Raw genomic sequence first — 26,769 nt, 5'->3', positions numbered from 1 at the left:
AAGAACTGGTATAGTTCAATGAGTATGAGTGCCTGGAAACTGGGAGTTTGTCTCCACTGTGCCTCCCAGGAGGGGAGCATGTATGGTTGGGTGGGGTTAAATGCCAGATTGCCCTGCTACCTGTGGCAAGTTGCATGCTTCCAGATCATCACCAGAATAAGGGACTGGTAAACCACTTCTGAGGACTTGCCAAGAAAATCCTGGAAAGGATTGCAGTAAATCACAGCTGATGGTACACAATTATTATTATTAAACCATCTGACAGTAGCAAAAGTAAATGTAAAAGAGCTTCAGGGAGTGCAAATGAACTGCATTCTTTCCCATCAATTATATGATTGTGTTACTAGCTTTACTGTGGAGGCAAAGGCTAAGTTTGAAAATATCCTGTTAAGACACATGAATAATGCAAAAAGATTGATTTCTAACAATTTTATTTATATTTAATCAAAGCAAGACATCAGCATGACAAATACTTTGAAAACAACACTGGAAGGTAAAGTTGGGAATAGCGAGAAAACTTGGATGTATGGAACAGACAAGGGATGATCCCAGCACTGAAAGCAATCACTGAAATACTTTGGGAGAATTCTTTAATATTACTATACCGATGGTGCATTACAGTCAAACAACACTAATGCTGGAGAAACCATAACCAGCAAAGCTAATGCCAAAGTCGTCTTTGGTTCTTCCTTTTGGAAAGTCACGGGCCTTCCAATTCACTGCTGGCAGTCCGAGCCAACAAGAAAGCAAGCGGGAGATTGACTTATCACTGGACTCAGGATGACAGACAGCTAATCCCCCCCTTTAAAGGTAAAATGCAGTGGGAAGAGGAATTGGCTTGAACACATGAAACATGTTATGTCCCACTGTTGTGGGCAGAACAATGTAGAATCAATTTGCACACAAAGAAGTGCTAATGACTAGAAGTGAATAAGTTGACTGGTCATCTTTTAAACCAGGTAGTGAAGAAAATCAGTAGGAGACACAGTTCTGATTCACATAAATGATCCTTTTCCCTCCCTGCTCCTCAGGAGAGTGAACGAATGGGAGGCAGTATTTCAGCAAATGCATTAGCAACTTCTCCCATTCCATGGACATTCACTCCTTAAGACTGAGGCTGGGAGTTCAGCAGGAGGAGAATGCAGGCACGGGTCAAAAACCATTGGTGTTGTTCTGTGTCCTCAAGTCAGAACCGAGTCGGAACCGACTTATAGCAACCCTAATAGGACTTTCAAGTTAAGTGAGATATTTAAGGATATCTTGAGTTTCTATGCTCAAGTGGGGATTTGAACCGTGGTCTCCAGAATCCTGGTCCACCACTCCATTGATTACACTGTGTATCACCGGGGACAAGCAAAACTACTCAAATACCTCATATACAGAAACCAAGGCAAGTCAGATGCAACTTGACAGCACATAATGTACCTACATAGTTCTGCAGGTCTGGAATAGGAAAGAGAAATGGCCACCGGCTGGGTCAAAAGACTTGTGGTCACTCAAGAGAGTTGTCACGACTGTGACGCTTATTCAGGTGCTCATAGAATTTACAGCCTCTTTAAGCAATGAGCTGAAGAATTTCTTTCTTAAAAAAAATTTATGTCTGCTGGTTTTGAGGGTGACCACAAAACACAGCTTGGTGAGGTGGATAAGACCCGCTTTAGGGAGCTAGTGTGAGTTCAGTTTTAAAAGAGGAAAAACAGCCTCCTTTTTCTCCCAGGTAGAAAAATGGGCGAACAGGTTCTCCAGAGAACAAGGGTGCAGAAAACACGCACAGCAGGTCTCCTGTTTTTCCATTGTAAAAGGCCAGACGTTTCCCGGGATGGTTCAGAGACACTCGGATCGTCTTGACCTCACTCACATAAATGAAACCAGGAATTGTGTGTTCCCCTTCACAATGCCCCACAACCCAGAACCCTTCTTCAGGGCCACATGCAAACCTGCCCTTCCTTCTCACAGAACTTCTGGCGACCCCCACAGCCCAGTCTTCACTATGGCTCACGGTGACTTCCCAGAAATGCCTGCCTTCTTTGAATTCCTCACGTCCTAGCGCAAAAAGATAATGGTCAAATTGCTTAGGATTTGGGGGGAGGTCTTTGCCTTCAAATCCTATGCGCATGGTTTTATGAGAGTTGGTCAATTTGATTCGTGGATGTGCTGTGTCTGGATCCAGAGTTACATTAGCTGTTGAGCGGGAAGGAAGGAAAATAAAAATTAGGCAAACAAAATCAACGAAGAGGGCTGACTGAAGACTTGGGCTGTAGCTGTCACACAAGGTTTATATAAAAGTAACTGCACCCTTCCTTTTCTGCCATTAGAGGTGGGTTACCAAAAAAAAAAAAAAAAAAAGTGATCCATCTGCAGAAACAAATCCATGGCTGGGACAGGACCTTTGCTGGATCAGTAAAAAGTTACAAAACATAATACAAAAGGTTCCCCTTCCTTACATGTTAAATCGTCACCATCATGTATCATCAAATCAATTCTGACTTACGGCGACCCCTTTCAGGTGTTCCGGGTATACTCAGTATTCCAGAATACTCAGAAGTGATTTCCCACCCCCTTCTTCTTTAACTGTACAGCTTGCCCAAAGCCACACAGGCTGGCTCTACTCACAAGAGGCACAGTCAGGAATCTGGGATAGCTTTAAAAAAACAACAACACCTGAAAAAGGGTCACCACAAGGCAGAATTTTCAGCTTGTTCATTTGTTTTTAACATTCATGCCTTTAATGACTTGACATAATTTATTATTATAATAGTTTGATTTGCTTTTTAATGTGTTCATAGAATCGTCATAGGGTTAGAAGGGACCTTGGAGGTCTTCTAGCCCAACCCCCCTGCCCAAGCCAGGAGACCTCATACCATCCCGGACAGAGGGCTGTCCAATCTTTTCTTGAAAAGTTGTGTTATGATTTTACTTGTTTTAACCTTGTGAACTGCCTTGAATCCTCTTATGGGGAAAAAGTGGCTTATAAATGAGACTGACTAAATAAATAAATAAATAAATAAATAAATAAATAAATAAATAAATAAATAAATAAATAAATAAATAAATAAATAAATAAATAAATAAATAAATAAATAAATAAATAAATAAAGAACTTACTTAATGGCACATGACTGCTATTATTATTAATGCATAAGTATCAGGGTTGTGGCTGAGGGAAGATGTGTGATATGAGGGAGAAGGAGAGCAATCTTTTAAGTATTCCCATCATACAAGGAATGATTTAACAGATTTAGCGTTTTTATGAACAAAGTATGAGACGGGAATGAGATCCATGATGGTAACCTTCTGAGAAGTAGCCATCTTTTGTGTGAATTTTGACCATCATCTCCCACCCTACCTCAAATCCAAACATGGAGGATGAACCATTAGACCCCAAACTCACCTTTCTGTGGTTGAAGCCCAGATACAAACACGTCTGAGGGGAAAAAAATGAAAACAGAAATAGAGTACTATGCTGTTCAGCTTATAACAAATAAAGTACTGTATTAAAAATCAACTAAACATCATTTACTGGGAGATTAATCAGCAGCATTCTAAGATAGCCGCTGTAAGAAACAGGCATTCAAGTTGAAATGACTGCTGGAAAGGGCATTTTGTAAGAGGGACAGTATCATCATAGGTGGCTTCTAACCTTTCCACAACCATAGCCCTGACACAGCGGTCCCCAACCTTTTTAGCCCCACAGACTGGCTGGGGAAGGCGGGCCACCCCCCTGCATGCATGCGCATGTGCAAAAGAGTTCTCTATCTCGGGCATATGCACAAAGGGCGGTGTGCAGGTGCAAACAGGCTGTGCGGTGGGGGAGGTCTGTCTTGGTGGCCCGGTCTGGCTCAGGCCATGGACCGACACCGGGCCGTGGACCGGGGGTTGGGGACCTCTGCCCTAATGGACAATATATGCCAGACACCTCAGGCACTAGGCAGAAATGGACACCTAGAGTTAAGAATTCATCTCCTCTTTCGTTGCAAGAAGAGTTGCCTGGTTTGATGGAAGTTAAGAAGTATGACTTGTTAAAAGCGGAACCAAATAATATGAACATGTTTGAACTTATCTTACTAGGGTTCTAACATATCGATGAAAACATAACTGGGCTCTCACACATTTGTTTCTAACGCTGAAATGCTGAAAAATTGAATTACTTACTGTACTTCCCCAAAGTCACGTTTGGGAAGTACACATTTTCAGAAGTGACTTTTGGGCAGTACAATATGTATTTACTTCTTTGTACATCATTATTTTACTAACTCTTTATATTTTTAAAAAAGAAGTAGCTGTAATTTGTAAACATCTCTGGTCAAAGACACAAGGTAAAAATAACAGCTACATTTTGTTTATACTTTACGTAACTTGTAAAAAACAAAGCAATTTTGAACAATTTTCATAAAACAAAATCATATACTTTGGCTTTACATTCATTTAAGCTGCAGCCAACAACCCTTCTCACTATTAAGTGAACTCAAGAGGGTTACTGGGAGTTGTAGTCCAACTGGCTCTATAGGCCAACAAGTTCCCTGCCCTTGATTTAAGCATTTAATGGTCACAAAATTGTACTTTTTATTGTCATTTCCAGGGCTTGAAAAATCCACTCGTCTCTGACGAGTGAAAAAATGCTGCTTGATGAGCCACAGCTCCCTCCCTCCCTGCCTCCTTACCCTCAGTCCCTCTCTATGTATCTCTCTCTCTGATCATGCAGTCCTCCCCTCCCCCTTCCCATTGCAAAAGGAAAAACAGCCCTCTTCTTGCGAGAGGAGAGTTCGAGCAGCACATATATATAGCTCTGCATGAGAATGCAGAGTAGTCCCATGCTGGAGAATATGGAAATTCCCTGCTCCCAATTTCAACGGAACGACCTGGCTCCTTAAGAGACCGGGCACTTTTGCTTTCAGTTTTATTTTTGTTGGAGACATTCAAAAGAAAGGCATTTAAAATACAAGCTTCATGAACCCACAGGCATGTAGATAATAAAGCAACCCAAGTCTGAGGGTATATTTATTTTGGGTTTGTACGCATTGTTATGTAGAAAGAGCCTAGTTTAAATTTAAATTTAAGTTTAAACATAAATTGCAAGGCTATAGTCTGGTCATGCTGACTGGTGACATTTTTGATTGACTGGTGAGACATTCTAAAATTTTTCAATCTCTGGTCATTTCAATCCCCCTTCCACTGATTTTTCCCCCATACGCTCAAGTCTGCATAAGCATATCTACGGATTATACTGCTTTCAGGCACCTGATTAAATGAATTTCAGTTTATGAAAGCATAACATATAATCAATTGGTTATTCTTGTGGCACAGGATTCTTCATAAGACTGGCAAGAATGACAGAAAATAAAAATGAAGATTTTTTTTTTTAAATCTAAAAATGCAACTCTTGCTTGTTTACAGAAAACCTGTCTCTAGTGCTATAGTTCCCAGCCTTGGGTCTCCAGATGTTCTTGGTCTAAAACTCCCAGAAGCCTTCACCACTCGCTGTGCTGGCCAGGATTTCTGGGAGTTGTTGTTCAATAACATCTGGGGACTCATTGCTATAGTGAATTAAAATTACATTCTTAATGGCACTCAACTCCAACTCTTTCAAAGTACTTCTGATTTTTTCAGGTGATCTACAGCCTTTCAACACCCATACGTGGGCCAGTGTAACAGCCAGAAAAAAATAATCTTGGCATTCATTAATCATTACCTTTGAATTGTTTCATAATGCCCTGCAGAAAGGGATTTATATCACTGAATTCCCATGTCTTCCATTTCAGTGAAGGAGAAAATTGTCTCTCTTCCGGGACGACAGATTCCATCGGTTCAACGTGCCTGAAAATAAATAATGTTACTAACATACTAACTAAAATTTTTAGGGTGATCAGACGTTCAGGGGAAATGTGTTTCTCTTGCAGTTACATTTTTTTCTGTAGCTGCACGACTCCTTTGTAACTGATTGGATGTGCAAAGAAATGCCAGCCCTACCATTAGGGAGGGTGAAGCAACTGCCGGAGCCAGTGGAGGATTAGGAGGGGTGACGTGTAGATTACCCCTGCTGAGAAGACCCCACCAACCCTGCTCCACCTTTCTTTTCTTAGCTTGCCCTTCTGCTCACTTCGGCACCATTATCATTACCTACCTCATCCTGCTTGCTGGCCGGGTCTCTAATTCTGGGATGGTGGGGGGTGGCAGACCCTCTCATTCCTCTGGCCTCTCTCTACCTTCCTTGACCATCATGGCTACCACCTCTATCCCATGATCTCACCCTTGCTTGGTCATTCTAGCTCTGGTCGGGTTTGTTTGTTTGTTTGTTTGTTTGTTTGTTTGTTTGTTTGTTTATTTATTTATTTATTTATTTATTTATTTATTTATTTATTTATTTATTTATTTATTTATTTATTTATATCCCGCCTATCTAGCCAACTCAGGACCACTCTAGGCGGCTAACAATCATCAAATAATAAAAATATACATATATAAAATAGCATAAATAATAAAAACTTTACAAAGATAGAAACCAAGTGGAGAGGAAAAGAAGAGGAACATCAGGAATTGTCTGGAGGAAAGGCCTGCCGAAACATCCATGTTTTTAATTGATTCTTTAAAATACCCAGCGAGGGAGCCCCGCAAATCCCAGGAGGTACAGTAGATTGTTCCAGAGGCGAGGAGCCACCGCCGAGAAGGCCCGATTTCTTGTCCTTTCCTTCCGGGCCTCCCTCGGCGTTAGGCTCCTCAGCCTCACCTCCTGGCTCGCATGAGTGACACAAGTAGAACTTGGTGGGAGTAGGCGTTCCGCCAGATATCGAGGCCCTAAACCGTTTAGGGCTTTATAGGTAAGCGTCAACACTTTGAAGTCGATGCGGAATCGGATGGGCAGCCAATGCAATGCAGCCAGAGTGGGTGAGATATGTTGGAATTTTCTCAGTCCACTAAGTAATCTGGCCGCCGCATTCTGCACCACCTGTAGTTTCCGCAGCAGCCTCAAAGGCAGCCCCACGTAGAGCGCATTACAGTGGTCTAATCTTGAGATTACGAGTGCATGCACCAAGGTAGTGAGCGCCCCCACATCAAGGTAGGGCCGCAGCTGGGCTATCCGCCTGAGGTGAAAAAAGGCGGAGCGGACCACAGACGCCACCTGAGATTCCATAGTGAGCGCCGGGTCCAGATGGATCCCGAAACTGCGGACCCCATCCTTGGCGGGTAGAGTCACCCCCCCCAAAAGAGAGGGAGTTTCCCAGATCCCCAACTGTGGGAGGGCCCACCCTCAGTACCTCCGTCTTGTCCGGGTTCAGCCTCAGCCTGTACTCCTACATCCATTGCAGTACGGCCTCCAGGCAGCGCCGAAGGCACAGAACGGCATCTCCTGTGGTTGGCAAAAAGGAGATGTAGAGCTGGGTGTCATCCGCATACTGATGACACAAGGCTCCACACCCCCTGATGACCCCACCCAGCGGCCTCATGTAGATGTTGAATAGCATTGGGGAGATAATCAACCCCTGTGGAACCCCACAATTGAGGCTCCACGGGGCCGAGACACTCTCCCCAAGCTGCACTCTCTGGGGACGGTCCTCCAAGAAGGAACGGAGCCAAGACAATGCCAGACCACCTATTCCCAACTCGGAGAGCCTCCCCAGGAGGATACCGTGGTCAATGGTATCAAAGGCCGCTGAGATGGCAAGGAGAACCAACAGAGACACTTTGCCCCTGTCAGCCTCCCTCAGTAGGTCATCGCACAGGGCAACCAATGCTGTTTCTGTACCATGGCGCGGCCTGAAGCCCGACTGGAATGGATCCAGGGCATCTGTTTCATCCAGGAGCGCTTGAAGCTGATCGGCCACCACCCTCTCGACCACCTTGCTTAAGAAAGAAACGTTGGCGACGGGTCTATAATTGCCAATTTCATTCGCCGCCAAACTAGGTTTCTTCCTAATGGGCCTAATGAGCGTGTCCTTCAGGGCAGATGGGAATCTGCCCTCAAGGAGAGACCCATTAATTATTACCATGGCCCATTCCTGGCTGCTTTGATTAGCCAGGCCAGGCAAGGGTCCAAAGAGGAGGTGGTGGCACGGCAGCGATCAATCGCCCTGGCCACAGAGTCAGGCGTGACAGGCTGAAAAGAGTCAAATATCACTGGGCAGGACGGAGCGCTGGACATCTCTGCTCGACTCACTGTATTCACAAAAGGAGAGAGGTCCCGGCGGATGGCCTCCACTTTTGATTTTAAAAATGCTGCAGATTGGTCTGACGAAAAACTAGGGGGAGGCCCATCACCCAGACCAATTCCGGATAGGTTGCGTACTATACGTAATAGCTCCGCCTGCTGATTGGACGCCTCGCTTATCCGGTTAGCGAAGTATGATCTAGTGGCAGCCTTTACCTTGGCAAGGTAAAGGTTAGTAGCGACCTTGACAGCTATCCAATTATAATCCGTCGGGTCCTTTCTCCATTTGCGCTCTAGCCGTCTCCTGACCCGCTTCAACGCCCGGAGATCCTGATTAAACCAGGGTGCCGGGCGGTCTCTGCGGCGGAGAGGGCATTTAGGAGCGATTGTGTCTACGGCACTAGTCGCGGCGGTAGACCAGCCGTCGACCAGAGCCTCGACAGGAGCGCCAGCCAGGCCAGCCGTAACACCTCTCATGGCTTCCTGGAATCCGGTCGGATCCAGTAGCCTTCGAGGACGGACCATGACAATAGGTCCTTGCTCCCTGCGGGGGGGGGGGAGAGCCATTTTAAGGGTGCATTTTATTAGGTGGTGGTTGCAACAGGACCCACTTCCCTCCCTCTCCCTCTTCCCCCGGACCTTTGCTGGCATCGTCAACAAGGGCTGGCAACTGGCAACAAGGACAATGGCCCACAAGGAAGACATTCAAAACGAGGCAAAGTTCATTGGTGGCGGCAGCAGCACGTCCTGCCTCAAGTCCCAGTTGGAGACCTGGATATTTTGAAAGAGTTCTCCTCTCCATATAAAGCTTCCACATCTCTAAGCTTCCCACCTTTAGAAGCTGTTATGTGGAGACACAGGGGGAGGGCTTAATAACAACAACAATCAACATCATAATCTCAGAACTGCAAAGCTGGAAGGGACCCTATGGATCATCAAATCCAGCCCCTATCAAGGAGGCACAGTGGGGAATCGAACTCCCAACCTCTGGCTCCACAGCCAGATGCCTAAACCACTGAACTCTCCAGCAGTTCTTTCTTGGGTGTAACCAAGAGGCTCAATAGATGCTGATAAATTGGCAGCAAGCGAAAACGCATCGAATAGAGCCATTTGGGGGTGGAGGATTGTGGCCTGCATGGCTTTTAATGCATTAATTTCATGTTTTACATTGCTTAATGTTAAACCACTTTAAGGATCTTAGGGTTTAAAATTGTTTTATACAGCTCTGTAACCTGCTCCGAGATCTTGTGATGGAGGGTGGGCTATAAATGTTTTAAATAAATAATCAATTAAATAAGTAAGCGGTAGGAAAGCTCAGTGAGAGATGTCAGATCACCCATTAAAGCAAAAGCCTGTTTCCTTTTATTACACTACTGTAAAGCTTTAAGTGTTAACTCCCTGAGACAACAGATGGGCAAAGCAAGCTATTCTGTCGTCCAGTGATCTACCACAAAACAAATCTGCCATATATGGATTCAAGGAACCTGGTGTCAGAATAAACCAGTCTGTCAGGGACCCTTGCCTCTGGTCCTGTGCTTTTAGAAGTCAAGTCTGCATTTTTAGGGGGTGTAGTACTCTCTCTCTCTCTTTTTTGGGGGGGGGGACTCTAACTCCCAGAATTCTCTGAGAATTCTTTTTTCTTGGGGGAACAGGGGTACAAAAGTTCAGCAGCAACTCTGTTTTCAGCTGTAAAATGCTAGGAGACATAGAAAGAACAAGGGAAAGACCATGTGGTCCTTAAGATTACATGAATGTAAGAATGGGTGATACATTTTATTGGACCACTAAAAAAAAAAAATCAAACAAATCTCAAGCTTTCATGGAGAAATGTCACTTCATCAGGTGATGCTTAGCCTGATGAAGTGGGATTCCTCCACAAAATCTTGCAGTCTGGTTTATTTTTGTAGCAGTCCAAGAACAGGAGACAGAGTTTTTCATTTGTGACCCCCAAGAGGGCTGGCTGTGATCTTCACTCATTCTCAATGCAATCATAGCCTACAAAGAGGAGCAATGGGAGCCACTTACCTCATCAGACTCTTTCTTAGGTCCTAAAGAGGAAAGAGATAAAAAAATAAAGAACTCAGTAACTGGCCTGGGGAGAGGCACCCCATCAGACCTAAGTCGGTGATGAATGCCAGACTCTGTACGCACGGTGACATCAACCTTACATCACAAAACTGGACACTAGAGGTCCAAAAACATTCCCACCAGTGCTGGGGCAAGCTCTCCCACCAAACAGAGAGAGAGGTATCCCTAATGCCATCATGGTACACTATCTTCCCCAACCCCGCCCAACCAGGAGGATGGGAAAGAAAAGTGAGAGGACAGTGATGATGATGGCTTTCTTCATCCACTGGCTGCTCACCTTGGCTGCTCCTTGGTCATCTTTAGGAATAAGGTTACAGGCCCTCAACTGAGACCTTACGGTAAGGAGTGAGCAAAACATGTCCTTGTCTGCCAAGGCAATACAGTACTTTGGCCCTTTCTTTCCCTAGTAGGTATTATTAGCATTATTCCCTAGCGCCAGCCCAGAAGCAGCTGAGAGCTTCAGGCTGGAAGGATGGCATGGCCACCCTCTTCGTCCCTGACACGAGGGTTCTAGGCTCGAGAGAAGCTCCTTGGCAGGTGCTTAGGATAGAAGCACTGCTGCCATCTGAAGGTTCCTGTTTGGATTTTTTTTCTTTCCTCCCACAGTATAGCTGGAGGTTTTAACCCAACAATTTCCACACACTGGACAGATAAGAGTGGTGGTGGTGGCTTTCTGGAGGCCTTCAGTGATCTGGGTGTGTGTGTGGGAATGTAGTCTAAAAAATAACATTTCCAGGTTCTGATAAATATGTGCTTTGTAACACAGTACTTCTATGCTGTGTTCCATTGCACAGTCAGCTATACTCTTACCTTCAGGTATTCATATGGGGGCTTCTGGTAGTTCTCTTCCGTCTCCTGAATGAGGCCGTCAAGAGTGGCAAGTCCAGTGGAGAATTCAACCTGTAGCTCATCCCTTTCCTTGGCTATCTCCTCCTTCAGTTCTTTCATCTGGGCTAAAAGAAGCTTCTCTTGCTCTTCCAGAAACTGATGCAGTTGCCGGAACACGCCTGTGGTAGCTTCCTCCTCTGCTTCTATACATTTCTACAACAAGAATGAAAATGGGGGCAGAGGAGGGGACAGTAGGCCCATGTTACGGACAGGGATGTTGGCAAGTCTTTGGGCCTCAGACCCAACTCTAAGTCCGGTTTTTGGTACCAAGTCCTGAGCCCCTATTAAAACAAGCTTTTTTTACCCAGAAAAATGGAGTGTGGCCAGGTTCTGAGTTACTAGTTGAGTCTGAGTCATTAAAAAAAAAAACAACTAAAAGTCAAGTTAAGTACTAGTGAAGTCGCTGGTGTGACTTAAGTCCAACTTGACAGGGACTTAAGTCCAACTCTAATAAAAGTAACCACAGCACAGAGTCCTGACTCCATGTCCTCTGAAGATGCCGGCGACAGAGACCGGAGAAACATTAGGAAGAACCACCTTCAGAACACGGCAGAAGAGCCCAAAAAACCCACAACAACCATTGACAGGGAGTCTCGCAACTCAAGTCCCCATCCCTGGTTATGGATAGGGTCATTCCGTGCAGCATCAAGAACTGGGCAATAAGAGTACAGCACAGAGAATGCTCATGATATTTTACCAAGGTCTGATGAATATTTTGAAATTGCTTCTTCCAAAATTTCAAGGGACCTGTCCTTAGAATGCTTATCCATCAACATTTTGTATTTCAGACATATCCAGAGATAAATATTGTTACACATACTGTACATTCACACTTTATTCTGTCTGAACGATAGGAGCTTTCAGGAGGACAGCTCTTAGTTTCCTTGGAAGGAACTCACTGTTTATGGTCTGAAGGCAACAGTGGCTGATACTTTTATTAGTGCACTAAAAGAAATAATAGCTTCCCTGCATGGGTGTTCATCAGACATGTACAAGGTGGAACACTAGCTAATGTTTGTGGTCTAATAAAGATATTACCTTTACCTTTGGATTGCACAGAAGGACTACACACTGCTTTTAAAAATTCTTTACTGTTTATGCTGTTTCTTCAGTACAGTGGTGCCTCGCTTGACGACGTTAATTCGTTCCAGCAAAATCGCTGTAGAGCAAAAACGTCAAACGAAATTAAAAAAACCACTGAAATGCATTGAAAACTGTTCAATGCGTTCCAATGGGCTGAATACCTGCTCGTCCAGCGAAGATCCTCCATACGGTGGCCATTTTGTGGTGCCTGTTAAGCGAAAAATCAGTCCTAAAAACAGCGGGAGGCCATTCTCTTCAGCCGGCGGCCATTTTGAAACCTGACGATCAGCTGTTTGCTGATCATCGTAAAGTGAAAATCGGTTCCCGAAGCAGGGAACCGATCATCATGAAACGAAAAAAACCCATTTAAACCATTGTTTTGCAATCGCAAAAGCGATTGCAAAAACTTCAACGTTAAGTGGATTCATCGTAGAGCGGGGTAATTGTCCAGCGGAGCACGACTGTATAAGGATTATCTGCAGCTACAGAGTGAGCATAAGAACTGCTGGATAGCTCAGTGGTTTAGGTATCTGACTGCCGAGCAAGAGGCTGGGAGTTCGATTCCCCACTGTGCCTCCTTGACAGGGACTGGACTCGATAATCCATAGAGTTCCTTCCAGTTTTGCAATTCTAAGATGATAAAATTAGAGATCACAGTATTAAATCTCCAACAGATTTCTGTTCCCCATTAAAGGTACAGTGATCTGAAAATATTCTCCTTTTCAGATTTCATTCCAGCATAGAGTAACAAATGCCACAAACATTCTTACCAGCTCTTGAATTAACATATACAGTGGTGCCCCGCATAGCGACGTTAATCCGTTCCAGGATTAACGTCGCTATACGAAAACATCGCTGAACGGAATAAAAAACCCCATAGGAACTAATTAAACCCTGTTTAATTCGTTCCTAGGGGGCAAAAACTCACCGTTCAGCGAAGATCTTCCATAGGGCTGCCATTTTCGCTGCCTCGGTAAGCGAGGCACCAAACGGGCAGCCATTTTGGAACCGCCGATCAGCTGGGCGGCGGGCTCTTGGGGAGGAGTGTGGGGACCTCCTCCACCCTCCTTCCCAAGAGCCGGACAGCCTTTCCCCCCAAGCTGGGCGGCGGGCTCAAGCGGCAGCGGCTGCAGGGTGGCTGGGGTGTCTGGAAGGCTTCGGGACACCCCCCCACCCTGCAGCTGCTGCCGCCGCTTGAAGCCGCCCACCCCAGCCGTTCTCGGACTTCCAGGCGTCCGAGAACGGCTGGGGTAGGTGGCGCGGGGTGGCTGCCGGCGGCGGGGCCAGCACGTCCGAGCGGCAGTGGAGAAGCCTTCCCCCAAGGCCTCTCGGAAGCGCTGGCCGGGAAAATGCCGGCCAGCGCGTCCGAGCGCCGGTGGTGGAGCCTTCCCCCTCCTCCCGGCTCTGGACGATCCACCCCTCACCCTCATCTCCGCCGCCGCCGGGTTTCAGAAGCCCCTTCCGAGACCCAGCATCGGTGGTGGAGAAGGGAGTGAGGGGTTGAGAGGAGGGCAAGGCTCGGGGAATACCCGAGCCTTGCCCTTCTCGACACACCCCTCACCCTCATCTCCGGCGCCGGGTTTCAGAAGCCCCTTCCGAGACCCAGCATCGGTGGTGGAGAAGGGAGTGAGGGGTTAAGAGGAGGGCAAGGCTCAGGGAATACCCGAGCCTTGCCCTTCTCGACACACCCCTCACCCTCATCTCCACTGCTGACGCTGGGCTTGGAAGCGGCTTCCAAAGCCCAGCAGCGGCGTCGGAGAAGGGGGTGAGGGGTTGGGAGGAGGGCGGCCGTGATCCGCGTCACGGCCGGCTACCCCATCCATGGACAGACTCCAGAGAGTCCGTCCATGGATGGGGAAGCCGGCCGGGGGCGGATCCAAGCCCTGGATGCCTGAAAGGTATCCGGACCCCTCCCATCCTGCCGCCGCCGCTTGGATCAGTCCCTCCCTGGCGAGGGTAGGGATCCCGGCCGCGGGGGCAGGGTGGGAGGATCTGAGGCATCCGCAGGGGAATCCTGGGGGTGGCCTCGGAAGGACCCTTCGGAAGGGTCCTTCCGAGGCTACTGCCTGCATTTCCCCCCAGCTGAGCGGCGGGAGTGGTCCTTCGAAGGCTCCCGCCGGTCAGCTGTGGGAAAATGGTGCCTATGGGGAAAAATCGCAAAGCGATTTTTCCCCATAGGCAAAATCGTAATGTGATCCGAAAAGCGATGGCAAAAAAGCCATCGCTATACGGATCCATCGTTAAACGGGGCGCTCGTTAAACGAGGCACCACTATATCTTGGTGGCAAAAGGGACATATATGCCCAATAAATCCATACTTTTTGCTGTAATCCTAGCTTCCATTAAAATTAATTAATTAATGATGTGCTATCCAGCCAATTCTGACTAATGGAGACTCTTTTTTCTGGGTTTCCCAGGTAGATAAAATAAAAAAAAATCCCTTAAACTCTGACAGACCAACCCTAAATCCATAATAATCTGGGGAAGACAGCTGTTCTTTTGGCATTTGGATTTGTTTGTTCTTCTTGTACCTGTTTGCTTCTCAATAACGGTGGCACTTACAAGTAGGTCTTGGCTATCCTTTTCATTTTCCTCTTTTTTACTTGCAATTTTTTCTCTTGAGAACTTCAGCAACTCTATGAAGGTACAGGTTTGATCCTAGAGAAAATAAAATCTTAGTTTAGTACTTTATGTCTTTTATTAAATATTTTTATTGTATTTTCTTCTACTTTTCTACCCATTGCCACCACAGTGATTTATTACAATATGTTTCACTCATTTCATCTTGTCTTCTACTCTCTACATAATATTAATCTAATATATTCTACTTAAATTGGTGCAGTTTTCATCCAGGTATAAAGAGGTTCGTATTTATTATTATCCAGTCTATCATTTAGTGTATCTGTCAAAACATCCATTTTTGTTAGTTCCAAAATCTTCTCAATAAACTCCTTCTCTGTCGACACCTTTGTCATCTTCCACTTACTGGCATATACAATTCTACCTGCCGGTATCAGGTGTAAGGTCAAGTAAGTCTTGTTTTTTCAAGTGTAGCTGATAATATATTCAATAAGAAGATTTCTGGTGTCAAAGCAATTTTAACCCCTAAAATTTTCTCTATCTTTTCATGAATCATTTTCCAAAAGTCCTTAGCCCTGTTTTATTTATTTATTTATTAGATTTCTATTCTGCCCATCTAGACAAAGGGTCTACTCTGGGCAGTTTACAAATTTAAAAACAATAAAACCAAAAACCAAAATGTCCAAGATTGTGAATTATAAATACAGTGGTGCCTCGCATTACAACATTAATTCGTTCCAGCCAAATCGCTGTAGAACAAAAACGTCGTAAAGCAAAAATAAAAAAGCCATTGAAACACATTAAAACCTGGTTAATGCGTTCCATCAACGTAAAAAAAACTAAGATCATGGCCACTGGTCCCATCACCTCCTGGGAAATAGAAGGGGAAGATATGGAGGCAGTGACAGATTTTACTTTCTTGGGCTCCATGAGCACTGCAGATGGCGACAGCAGCCCTGAAATTAAAAAATGCCTGCTTCTTGGGAGGAAAGCGATGACAAACCTCGACAGCATCTTAAAAAGCAGAGACATCACCTAGCCAACAAAGGTCCGCATAGTCAAAGCTATGGTTTTCCTGTAAGTGATGTATGGAAGTGAGAGCTGGACCATAAAGAAAGCGGACCACCGAAGAATTGATGCTTTTGAATTGTGGTGCTGGAGGAGACTCCTGAGAGTCCCCTGGACTGCAAAGGGAACAAACCTATCCATTCTAAAGGAAATCAAGCCTGAGTGCTCACTGGAAGGACAGATCCTGAAGCTGAGGCTCCAATACTTTGGCCATCTCATGAGAAGAGAATACTCCCTGGAAAAGACCCTGATGTTGGGAAAGAGTGAAGGCAAGAGGAGAAGGGGACGGCAGAGGATGAGATGGATGGACAGTGTCATCAAAGCCACCAACATGAATTTGGCCCAACTCCGGGAGGCAGTGGAAGACAGGAGGGCCTGGCGTGCTCTGGTCCATGGGGTCACGAAGAGTCGGACACGACTAAACGACTAAACAACAACGTGTTCCAATCGGCTCAGAACTCACCGTCCAGCGAAGATCCTCCATAGGGGCAGCCATTTTCTGGTGCTTGTGCAGCGAAAAATGGCTCCTAAGCACAGCGGGGAGCTATTTTGAGCACCCAGTGGCCATTTTGAAAACCCGACGATCAGCTGTTTTGATCGTCGGAAAGTGAAAATCGGTTTCCAAAACAGGGAACCGATCATCGTGCAGCGAAATTCTCCCATTCAAAATGTCGTTTTGTAATCGCTTTTGCGATCGCTAAAACCTCGTCGTAATGCAGATTCGTCATTAAACGGAGCGCCCGTCTTGCGAGGCACCACTGTAATTAAGATATGGCAGGAGGGAAAGCCTGCCCAAATAGCCAGGTTTTAAGTTTGTTCCTGAAAACATGCAAAGAGTGAGCCAGGCAGGTCTCCTCATGAGAAGACTCCCTGGAAAAGCCCCTGATGTTGAGAACGAGTGAAGGCAAGAGGAGAAGGGGATGGCAGAGGATGAGATGGTTGGACAATGTCATCAAAGCCACCAACATGAATTTGATCCAACTCCGGCAGGCAGTGGAAGACAGGAGGGCTTGGCGTGCTCTGGTCCATGGGGTCACGAAGAGTCGGACACGACTTAATGACTAAACAGCAACAAAATATATGTGAATCTGGAAAGGCCTGTCTAAAAAGCTGGGTTTTTAGTAGTTTTTAAAAGGGGCCAGGCGGATTTTGGATGGTAGACTATTCCACAAGTGTGGTGCATCATTTTTGGGGGCCTTTCTCGGAGTCAGGACTCTCAACTGCCCAGCCTGTGAGGATCTTATAGGGCAGGCAGATCTGGTTGGAAGGAGGCATTTGGTCAAATATTGAGGTCCTAAACTGTTTAGGGCTTTGTAGATTAGCACCATCATCTTGAAGCTGGCATGGAAGCGGACAGGTAACTAGGGCAAGGCGAACAGACTGGGGAAAATATGTTGGTATCTCCTAACCCCTCTTACTACTATGTCTGCCAAGTTCTGGACCCACTGGAGTCTTCGTAACAGCCCCAATGGTAGCCCCACATAAAGAGCATTGCAGTAGTCTAACCTCGAGACTAGCAGCGCATGTACCAGCGTGGTGAGAAACCCAGTGTCAAGGTAGGGATGCAACGGGGCAATCCGCCTCACGTGGTAGAGACCACAGACGCTATCTGGGGTTCCATTGAAGCGTCGGGTCCAAGAGTACATCCAAGCTGCACACTTCATTCTTAACGGAAACAGTGAGCCCCCAAAAGAGAGAGAAGTCCCCAGACCGCCAACACTGGGAGCACCCATCCTCAGGATTTCCATCTTGTCCGGGTTCAACCTACGTCTGTTATCCTTCATCCACTGCAGCACAGTGTCCGGGCAGCGCACAAGGGACAAGACAGCATCCACTGCAGAGGGATGGAAGGAGACAGGGAGCAAAGCTCCAAAACTCCTGATGACCTCTCCCAGCAATCTCGTATATTTGTTAAATAGCACTGGGAAGATGATTGACCCCTGTAGGACTCCACAATCAAGAGTCCACGGAGCAGACATCTCCACAAGCTGAACTCTTTGGGGACGGTCCTCCAGGAAGGCCTGACCACCAATCCCCAACCCAGAGAGCCTCCCCAAGAGGATACTGTGGTCAATGGTATCAAAGGCCACTGAAAGGTCGAGGAGGATCAACAGGGACGTTTTGCCCCTATCAGCCTCCCTCAGAAAGTCATCCTGTAGGGCAACCAACGCCATGTCCGTGCCATGACATGCTCTGAACCCAAACTGAAATGGATCAAGGGCGTTTTGAAGCTACTCTTTTGTGTTTCAAAGGAAGGTCTCTCTCTCTCGCTCGCTCTCTCTCTCTCTTCTCCTCCCCCCCCAAGTTCATAAGGAAAACTATGAAGTTGAAATCATGCCTTGCTTGGTTCTATGAATGTCTTAGAACTCAGAATCAACTGAACATTTCTTTTAACTATTTACAGATAAAAACTACTATCAGGTCAGGAATCCGGGAGGATCCCCGGGGCTCCCACCCCAATTCATTCATTCCTGCAGGCGCTCTTGCTACCTTGTAGTTCTGGGCAGCTTCCTCCAGAGGAACCACCTGATGCTCTCGGTGCTCCTTCGACTTGTCACACACCACGCAGATGAGGGCTTCATCATCCTTGCAGAAGAGCTTCAGGGGCTCCTGGTGCTTCCCACAGGCACCCCCCTTTCCCTCAGTGATCGTTTCCTCTTGAAAGCGAAGCCCCTTGGCGATCTCCACAAAGTTGGCCAGCTGCCGATTGGGGATCAGGTTCCTTCCGACTTTTACTCTGCATTGGGGGCAGGAAACCTTCTCGCCCTCCGACCCCTCCCAGCAGTGGGTCAGGCAGGCTCGGCAGAAATTGTGCCCACATTCTGTGATCACTGGATCCTTGAAATCCTCCAGGCAGATGGAGCAAGTGGCTTCCTCGCTGAGGTCCTGCAGGGATCTGCCCAGAGCAGCGGCCATCTCGCGTCTCCCCAGGATGTTAATTCCTCACTTTCACTTTCCCCGGCATTTAGAAAAGGGGCGTTTCCATCCCAGCAAAAAGGTCAAAATGAAATCATCCGCCTTTAAAAAAAGAGGCAAGTGTGTTTTGGGTGGGGAGGAAGGACAGCGAAGATGGCTTGTCTAAAGAGGCAGATGCAGACAAGCAAACAAACGGAGAGTATGAATTACGGGAAGAAGCAATATATGCTATCTAGAAAGTATTCTGGGTTCAGAGTAGTTTAAGACATGATAGAGGATTCAAATAATCTCTTTCTCTCGTCCAGGAAAAAAGTGTATCAAATACAAACACAAAATTATAAAAATGATGGACAAAGAATTTGTCACACCTTAACGAGTCAAGGTTAGTACTTTAATATGTGTTTTCATGGAGCAGATCCTGTTCCTCAGACACCAGAATAAGACCACATGTGTCTGGCACTGTGATCAGGTGTATAAAAAGGGACTTGATGGTACTCGCTAAAAATGGGCTAAAGAAGAAGAATTCTGGAGAATCCAGAAGCTTGCACACTTCCCTGGAATGTTAGCTGGTCTTCATAAAGGGATTGAGTCTCCATAAGGTTGGGTTTCTTTTCTTCTTCATAGGATGTCACCTAATCTGTACACCTCGTTTCCATGAGTTTTACCTTCCTTTGGAAATCCGGGTCAGTTTGTAGAGTTTGGGCACATTGGCACAGCACGAAGACTATTTTAATAACTGAAATTTCACAGTTAAATGTATGATCGGACAAAATCTGCAACCAGTTTCCAAGCTCAAATTTAAGGATTTTTTTCATGCAATTAGAAAACATTTTTTTTTAGCCCAGTGCTTCTGCTGCCACAACAGCTTGATTTCAGTGGGGGATAGGTAGTCTGCTAATTGAGACTTTTTAGAGGTCTTTCAAGCTGGACCACAAATAGAAGAACTGGGTTGTGGCCAGGTGTGCGTTGTCAGTCATGACTGGGACCAAGTTATCTTGATTCTTCTTTTCCTGGAGATATCTTAATCAGCAATACCTTCCCACTTGCGCTCAATACTGTAATATCACTTTGTTGTTGCCAAACCTGCCTTTATTTTAATTTTAGGTATCTGCTCTACTCTTGCTCTAAAACTATCCCAAAGCCAGGGAGGAAACAGAGTTTTTAAAACTGGCTAGAGGCTACTCTGCTGCTGTAATCGCTGCAATCATCCACATACAATAAATTATCCAAACACAAGAAACAATCACTTCAATTCCCATTGGGATGGTTTCCACACCACTTCTCTTCATTGCTCCCCCTTTATTTATTTATTTATTTATTTATTTATTTATTTATTTATTTATTTGAAATATTTTGTCCCACCTTTCTTCTTGAAAAGGATCCAAGGTGGCTTACAACGAGAAACAATATTTAAAGTTGAAAACGATGAGTATACAAGGGTGGTTAACATCATTAAAAGACAATAATTCAGAACTGTAAACAATGGATAAGGAGGCCGTACGTTATCAACAGGCAATATTAAGGCAAAGATCAGTAAGTATACTTTTTTTAATGTCTGAGAAATGGAAAATACACAAATGGAGAACACAGGTTGTACCAAAAATCCAGTCAAAGCAGCACTGCATAACAATCTATCCAAAAAAATCACACACAGGTAGCTGGTAACTGAGGGAAGGATTGCCTGAAGAGAAAGGTCTTTGCCTGCTTGTGGAAGGACAACAGAGAGGGGGCCAGTCTGGTCTCCAGTGGGAGGGAGTTCCAGAGACTGGGAGCAGCCACAGAGAAGGCCCTCTCCTGTGTCCCCACCAAATGCACTCGTGAAGGTGGTGGGACTGAGAGAAAGGCCTCTCCTGGTGATCTTAAAGCCTGGGCAGGCTCATAATGGGAGACACAGCCCTTGAGACAGCTTGAACCTTAGCTTTCCTCTCAGGTCAGCTGCTGCAGCTGTCAACCATCAGGGCTGCTGAGAAGAATGAATCTCCATTTTCTATTCCACAATGACAACTTCTGTGTTTCCATCTAGCGCAGAGGGATGACATTCATGGCCCTGCCGTGCACTACTTGAATACAGTGGTGCCTCGCATAGCCTTCGCTATGCTGAAGCATCGTTGAACAGGGCAGGGATTTCCATTGGAACGCATTAAACATGGTTTAATGCGTTCCAAATGGGCCAAATACTCACCGTTCAGCAAAGCTTCTTAATGGCCAGCAGCCATTTTCACGCCCTCGCCTCGCTTAACGTGGGCGCGAAAACGCTGCGCGCGGCCATTTTGGGCCATTTCCGGGCTTCCGGCGGCCATTTTGGCCGCCAAACAGCTGATCGTTGGGCTTCGTTTTGCGAAGATCGGTAAGCGAAACGCTTACCGGTCTTCGCAAAGCGAATTTTGCCCTATTAGAAAAATGTTAAGCGATTGCATTAGCGATCCGAAAAAATGGATCGCTATGCAATTTCGTCGTTATGCGGTGCACTTGTTAAGCGAGGCACCACTGTACTCTCTTTTAAATTTCTGAAATGACATAGCTCAGAATTTATTTCACAGTTTATTATCCAAGCAAAATGGACTAGCTTTATCAATAAAAATAAGGAAAACTTTGTCAATTTCGTCTGCATCCCACTGGGACATTAATGGCAACGGCACCGCCCCCTCAATTAACTTTCAGAATTAGGAAAGTAAACTAAAAACAGCCTTAGCAGTGCAGCACTGCTCTGATACCGTGCTAAACTTGATAGATGTTTATATTGTTCAAAAACGTGGAATAATATTTTTTGGAGAAGACATAACAGGCACTCACTTGTGGAGGATTGTCCAAGAGTAACGACATTCCCACGGGAGGTGTCACTTTCCATGTCAGTCATCTGTGGCCACCCATTCGCACACCAGAAAATGTGGGATGTGGCTGACCATTCAGTTCTACTGACACGCACGAAGGTACTTTTGATGTGGGGTTGCCCCTTTGCAACATGGCTGTACCAAAAAGCCTGGAGGAAGGGGAGGGGAATGGACCCGGTGGGGTCTATCCTCCCATGTGGAACAATTTAAGGATTGGAGATTTTTGCCGCCTAGCTGAGTTTCAGAAAGGTTTATTCCCTCAGCTCTGATCTAGCTAGCTGGGTTTTATTTTGGATCCATTTATCCAAATTCTCCTCCCATGCGTGTCAAGAGTCAGCTAACTCAGTAGCAAACTGCATTGTTATGTATACTGTAATCCAGACACTTCCATCATATGGTGGCTGTGAGAATTGGTCACCACCCAAGGGTGCATCATTAACAGCCCTGCTCAGGTTTTGCAAGTGAACATCACAGGTTACTTTATGAAGTCAATCCATCTCACGTTAGTTCTCCCTCTTTTCCTACTTTGTAGTTTTCCTACTTTGTCAAGTCTTTTATAACCCTTAATAGGGTTTTTAAGTTATGTAAGGCATTAATGGTTTACTATTGCAATCCCAATATGATTTACATTGCAACCCCACTGTGAGTTTCCATGGCAGAGTGAGGATTTTAAGCTTGGTTTCCTGAATCCTACTCTGAAACTCTATTCACTACACTAGCTTTTACATTTTCTTATCACCTACCACTTCAACTGTTCAACTGTAATTCTCCTTTCCTGCATTCTTCTTTAACCGTCCTCACTTGTAATTTAAAGTCATGTTGTTCTCTGGCAGCAATACGATATCATGTATGTATCTTAATTTAGTGATACTGTATTTATTGATATCTCCTCCTCAATTCTGAATCCTTCATCTGTCTTTAGTTCATTATGTGTGATGTGTTCTGCATTTAGAGATTGAACAGGTGAGATAAAACAGCTGAGTCTCACACTTCTGCTGGTTGGAAAGTGCTCTTTCTCCATATGCTAACAACATTCTTTTGTTCAGTGTTATCTGAACATCAGGATCATCAAATGTTGTGGCTTTCCCATTTCTTCAACACCCACATTCAAATGAACACAGTTTTCTTTCTGTTCTCCTTTCACATCCATACATACCGTGTTTCCCCAAAAATAAGACAGGGTCTTATATTAATTTTTGCTCCAAAAACACATTAGGGATTATTTTCAGGGGATGTTTTATTTTTGTTCATGTACAACAATCTACATTTATTCAAATACTATCCTGTCATCATCTTCTGGTTGCTGCACAAGGGTGATGAGTGGGGTTTCACTTAACTGGGGCTTATTTTTGGGGTAGGGCTTATATTAGGAGCATCCTGAAAAATCATACTACTGTATGGTTTATTTTCAGGAAAACAGGGTAGTAACTAGGAATACAGTAGTGTTGGCTTTGGTCTCCAGAGACACATTTTTAATCCTTGATAATCTTTTCTAGATCCTTCACTGCTCTCCTTCCAAGACTCAAACATCTGACTTTTTTGAGTGCAGTTTTAATTTGAATTGATGATTGAACTATCAGTGATTGATACACAATGCATAACAATTTTAATTTCTTCACTGTCAACATTAAAGTCATGTAGTACTGATCATGAACTGTTAATATCAAGCATTACAGGAAAGCTGAAGAATCTAAACAATATTCCTGATGAATTTAAAGACCACATAGAGAAAAGGTTTGCATTACTAAACTTGACTGACAACCAGAAGATATGTGGAGTTGAAACCAGAGATATTATCAGGGAAGACACCAAAAAGACAATTTCTGTAGTAAAAAAGAAAAGAAAAACATAGGCGTATTATGGGAGAAACAGGTAAAAGTGTAAAGGATGAATGAGAAGCCAAAGTAAAAGGTGATAAAAGTAGGGTCACAACCTTGAATACAGTTTTTCAGCAACTGTTATATACAGAGAAAGAGAACCACTGCAACAGCCAGTGCAAAGAAATAGAGAACAAAAAAGAGAGGAAAGAAACAAGAGATCTCCAGAAAATCCAAGATACTGTATTAAAGATAAAATTTGGCATAGATTAATAATGCTGAACAACCAACAGGAAAGTACACTGAAAAGAAGAAAATGAATAGAAAGTGGAAACAGTATACTGAAGACTTATACAGAAGGTTTACAGACTCCTTTGAAAAGAGATCCTATGATGAAGAACCTGCAGTTCTAGAAAGTAAAGTGAGAGCTGCTTTGAAACCACTAGGGAGAAATAAATCACCGGGGGTAGATGGGATACAGATAGAACTGTTTCAAGCCACAGAGACGGAATCTGTAAAAAAGCAGGAAAAGAGGAAGATCAGATACGAGATGGAGTAACTCCCTAGAGTTGAGGAGGAAAGTTAAGGACAGGACAGGATTTTGGAGACCTATCATTCATAGGGTCGCCATAAGTCAGAGGTGACTTGATAGCCCATAACAGCAACAGCATTAATAATACTGTATTACGTTCATTTGGGGCCTGCACACTTTTCCCCTTTGCCCCCTGGAGCCCTGTATCTCACTGATTCTGGGTTGCAAACTCAGCAGCTGAAACGACTGCAGAGAAAGGACGGGGAGCGGGAAAGGAAGGAGGGAGGGAGGGAAAGAAAGATCAGCTCCTGCCACTCATCCCCCCCAATGGTTAAAATGGACAGAGTCTGAGCTCCTAGAGAGGCAGGACGTTTGCAGAAGGGGGAAGAAAATTCCCAGCGCACCTCCTCCAGTCTTCCGGAGAAGGAAAGAGGGAGTGTTTTCTGGCGATGCCTCCGCCTGGAGGGAGGAGGACGAAGAGGTAAAAGGGTCAGGGCAGGAATCAGTGCGCGGGGGGGGGGGGGGGTTGAGCTAAAATGACATGGAGCGACATGACCTCACCTTGCCGACAAAGGTTGGCATAGGCAAAGCTATGAAAGTGAGAGGTGGACCATACAGAAGGCTGACCTCCAAAAAATTGATGCTTTTGAATTGTGATGCTGGATGAGGCTCTTGAAAGTCCCCTGGACTGCAAAGAGAACAAAATTATGAATTCTAAAGGAAATCAACCCTGAGTGCTCACTGGAAGGACAGATCCTGAAGCTGAGGCTCCAGTACTTTGGCCATCTCATGAGAAGAGAAGACTCCCTGGAAAAGATTCTGATGTTGGGAAAGTATGAAGGCAAGAGGAGAAGGGGACGACAGAGGATGAGATGGTTGGACAGTGTCACCGAAGCAACCAACATGAATTTGAACCCAACTCCGGGAGGCGGTGGAAGACAGGAGGGCCTGGCGTGCCCTGGTCCATGGGTTTACAAACAGTCAGACACAATAACTAAATAACACCACATTAAAATATTCTCTATTTTATAATATATATGTTTTGTGTTGTTATATTGTAACGGGCAGCCATAACATCACCTGTCCGTCACAGCTGGGCAGTGAGTCATCAGCCTATGGTGCGAAGGAGGGTGGAACTTAAGGGGAGGAGCTAGTATAAAAACGGGGGTGAAGAGTGTGTGAGGGAGATTTTGAGATAGAGCTGAGAGTTGAAAGTGATTGTTATAGTGAGTGAGATAGCCTGTCAGTGAGGAATAGTCTGTGTGAGCCAGTGTTTATTAACAGTGATTGACAATTTAATTCTTTACCAGTGATTTACTATATTTTCTGTAATCAATAAACCAGTTTTTGTTTTTGAAAAGATACACTTGTCCTTCTCTTGATTTTTAAGGATAAGTTGGTGGCAGCAGAGTTTTTAAAGTGAAGTAGCAACCACTCTCTGAGGTTTGAGGGTGGCTGTTACATATATAAATTAGAATATATACAACACACACACACACACACAGAGAGAGAGAGAGAGAGCAAATAGCCAGCTTTCGCTGATCAGTCTTCTTCCAGGCTGTGCCTCCGATTCTTGTGGGCACTTCCCACACTTCTGTGCTGTTTGTAATGTCCCAAATTCCCAGGATGGATGATGCAAAAGCCAGGCAGGCCTGTTGGTTTCAACTTGCTCTTCTTCAGCTAGCCATTTGGCATTTATGGCCCATCTCTTAAAACAGAGGACAGTCACAGGCCATCTGGGCCCTTCTCCCTTTTTGAAAGTCCAAAAGTTTATCTGTAGCTGGGGGAGGAAAGATTGCCCCAGTTAACATGGCCTGCCTCTGACAGAGCTTAAAACTGCAAGGCAGAAAATAGTAAAAAGAGCAATTTGGAATTTTGATATGGCAATATGTATAGAATGGATGTTAGTATGTCATTGTTTCTCCTCTTCCCCTTAACCTCAATCCCTTTTTCCTTCCTGTTACCCTTTGTTAAAAATACAATATTTAAAAAAATAAAATAAAAATAAAAACAGAAATCCAGACCTGGTAAAAGACTTATTAGGGTCTGCATTGCGAAGATCGGGTATTGCGGCGGCCATTTTGGAGCCGCCGAACAGCTGTTCGGCGGCTCAAAATGGCCGCCGGAAGCCCGGAAATGGCTGCCGGCAGCCGTTTTCACGCCGTGCCCTCGCTTAGCGAGGGCGTGAAAATGGCTGCCGGCAATTGGAATCCTCGCTGAACGGGTAAGTAAGAAAGGTATTGGAACGCATTAAACTAAGTTTAATGCGTTTCAATACATTTTCCCTACCCGTTTAGCGACGATTCCGCATAGCGAAGGTTAATCCGGAACGGATTAACCTCGCTATGCGGGGCACCACTGTATATACACAGTACTGTATACCCATACAATGAAATTCACAGACATCCAGAGACCAGACACATGCACACACATAAAATTCCCCAAACACTCCCCACCCACTAAAAAAAATCCCCCAAAACTCCCCACCCACTAAAAGTCCCCCACTAAAAATACAAACATCTACACCACAGGCCAAGTAACACAGTCCAACTAACTATTCACAAATGGCTTGAGTCATTAGACATTGCTTGAAGAACATGCATTAAAATGAGAACTTAAAACTGCAAGGCAGAAAATAGTAAAAAGAGCAATTTGGAATTTTGATATGGCAATATGTATAGAATGGATGTTAGTATGTCATTGTTTCTCCTCTTCCCCTTAACCTCAATCCCTTTTTCCTTCCTGTTACCCTTTGTTAAAAATACAATATTTAAAAAAATAAAATAAAAATAAAAACAGAAATCCAGACCTGGTAAAAGACTT

The 26,769-nt window shown here is 45.0% G+C and overlaps 1 protein-coding gene across 1 annotated transcript; it reads right to left on the bottom strand.

The window, feature by feature from the left end:
- Positions 1-414: 414 nt before the first annotated feature.
- LOC110070160 (zinc finger protein RFP) lies at positions 415-20,799 on the bottom strand. Its single transcript, XM_072988725.2, has 7 exons — positions 18,341-20,799; positions 14,765-14,860; positions 11,042-11,272; positions 10,169-10,191; positions 5,690-5,814; positions 3,392-3,424; positions 415-2,181 (listed from the first exon to the last, which is right to left on the bottom strand). The coding sequence occupies exons 1-7, from the start codon at positions 18,764-18,766 to the stop codon at positions 1,658-1,660; spliced, it is 1,458 nt and encodes a 485-aa protein (XP_072844826.2). The 5' UTR covers positions 18,767-20,799; the 3' UTR covers positions 415-1,657.
- Positions 20,800-26,769: the final 5,970 nt, after the last annotated feature.

This window comes from Pogona vitticeps, chromosome 2 (assembly GCF_051106095.1).
Source record: "Pogona vitticeps strain Pit_001003342236 chromosome 2, PviZW2.1, whole genome shotgun sequence".
Taxonomy (NCBI): domain Eukaryota; kingdom Metazoa; phylum Chordata; class Lepidosauria; order Squamata; family Agamidae; genus Pogona; species Pogona vitticeps.
Note: the sequence above shows the minus strand (reverse complement) of the source record. Positions and strands in the feature narration are given on the sequence as shown.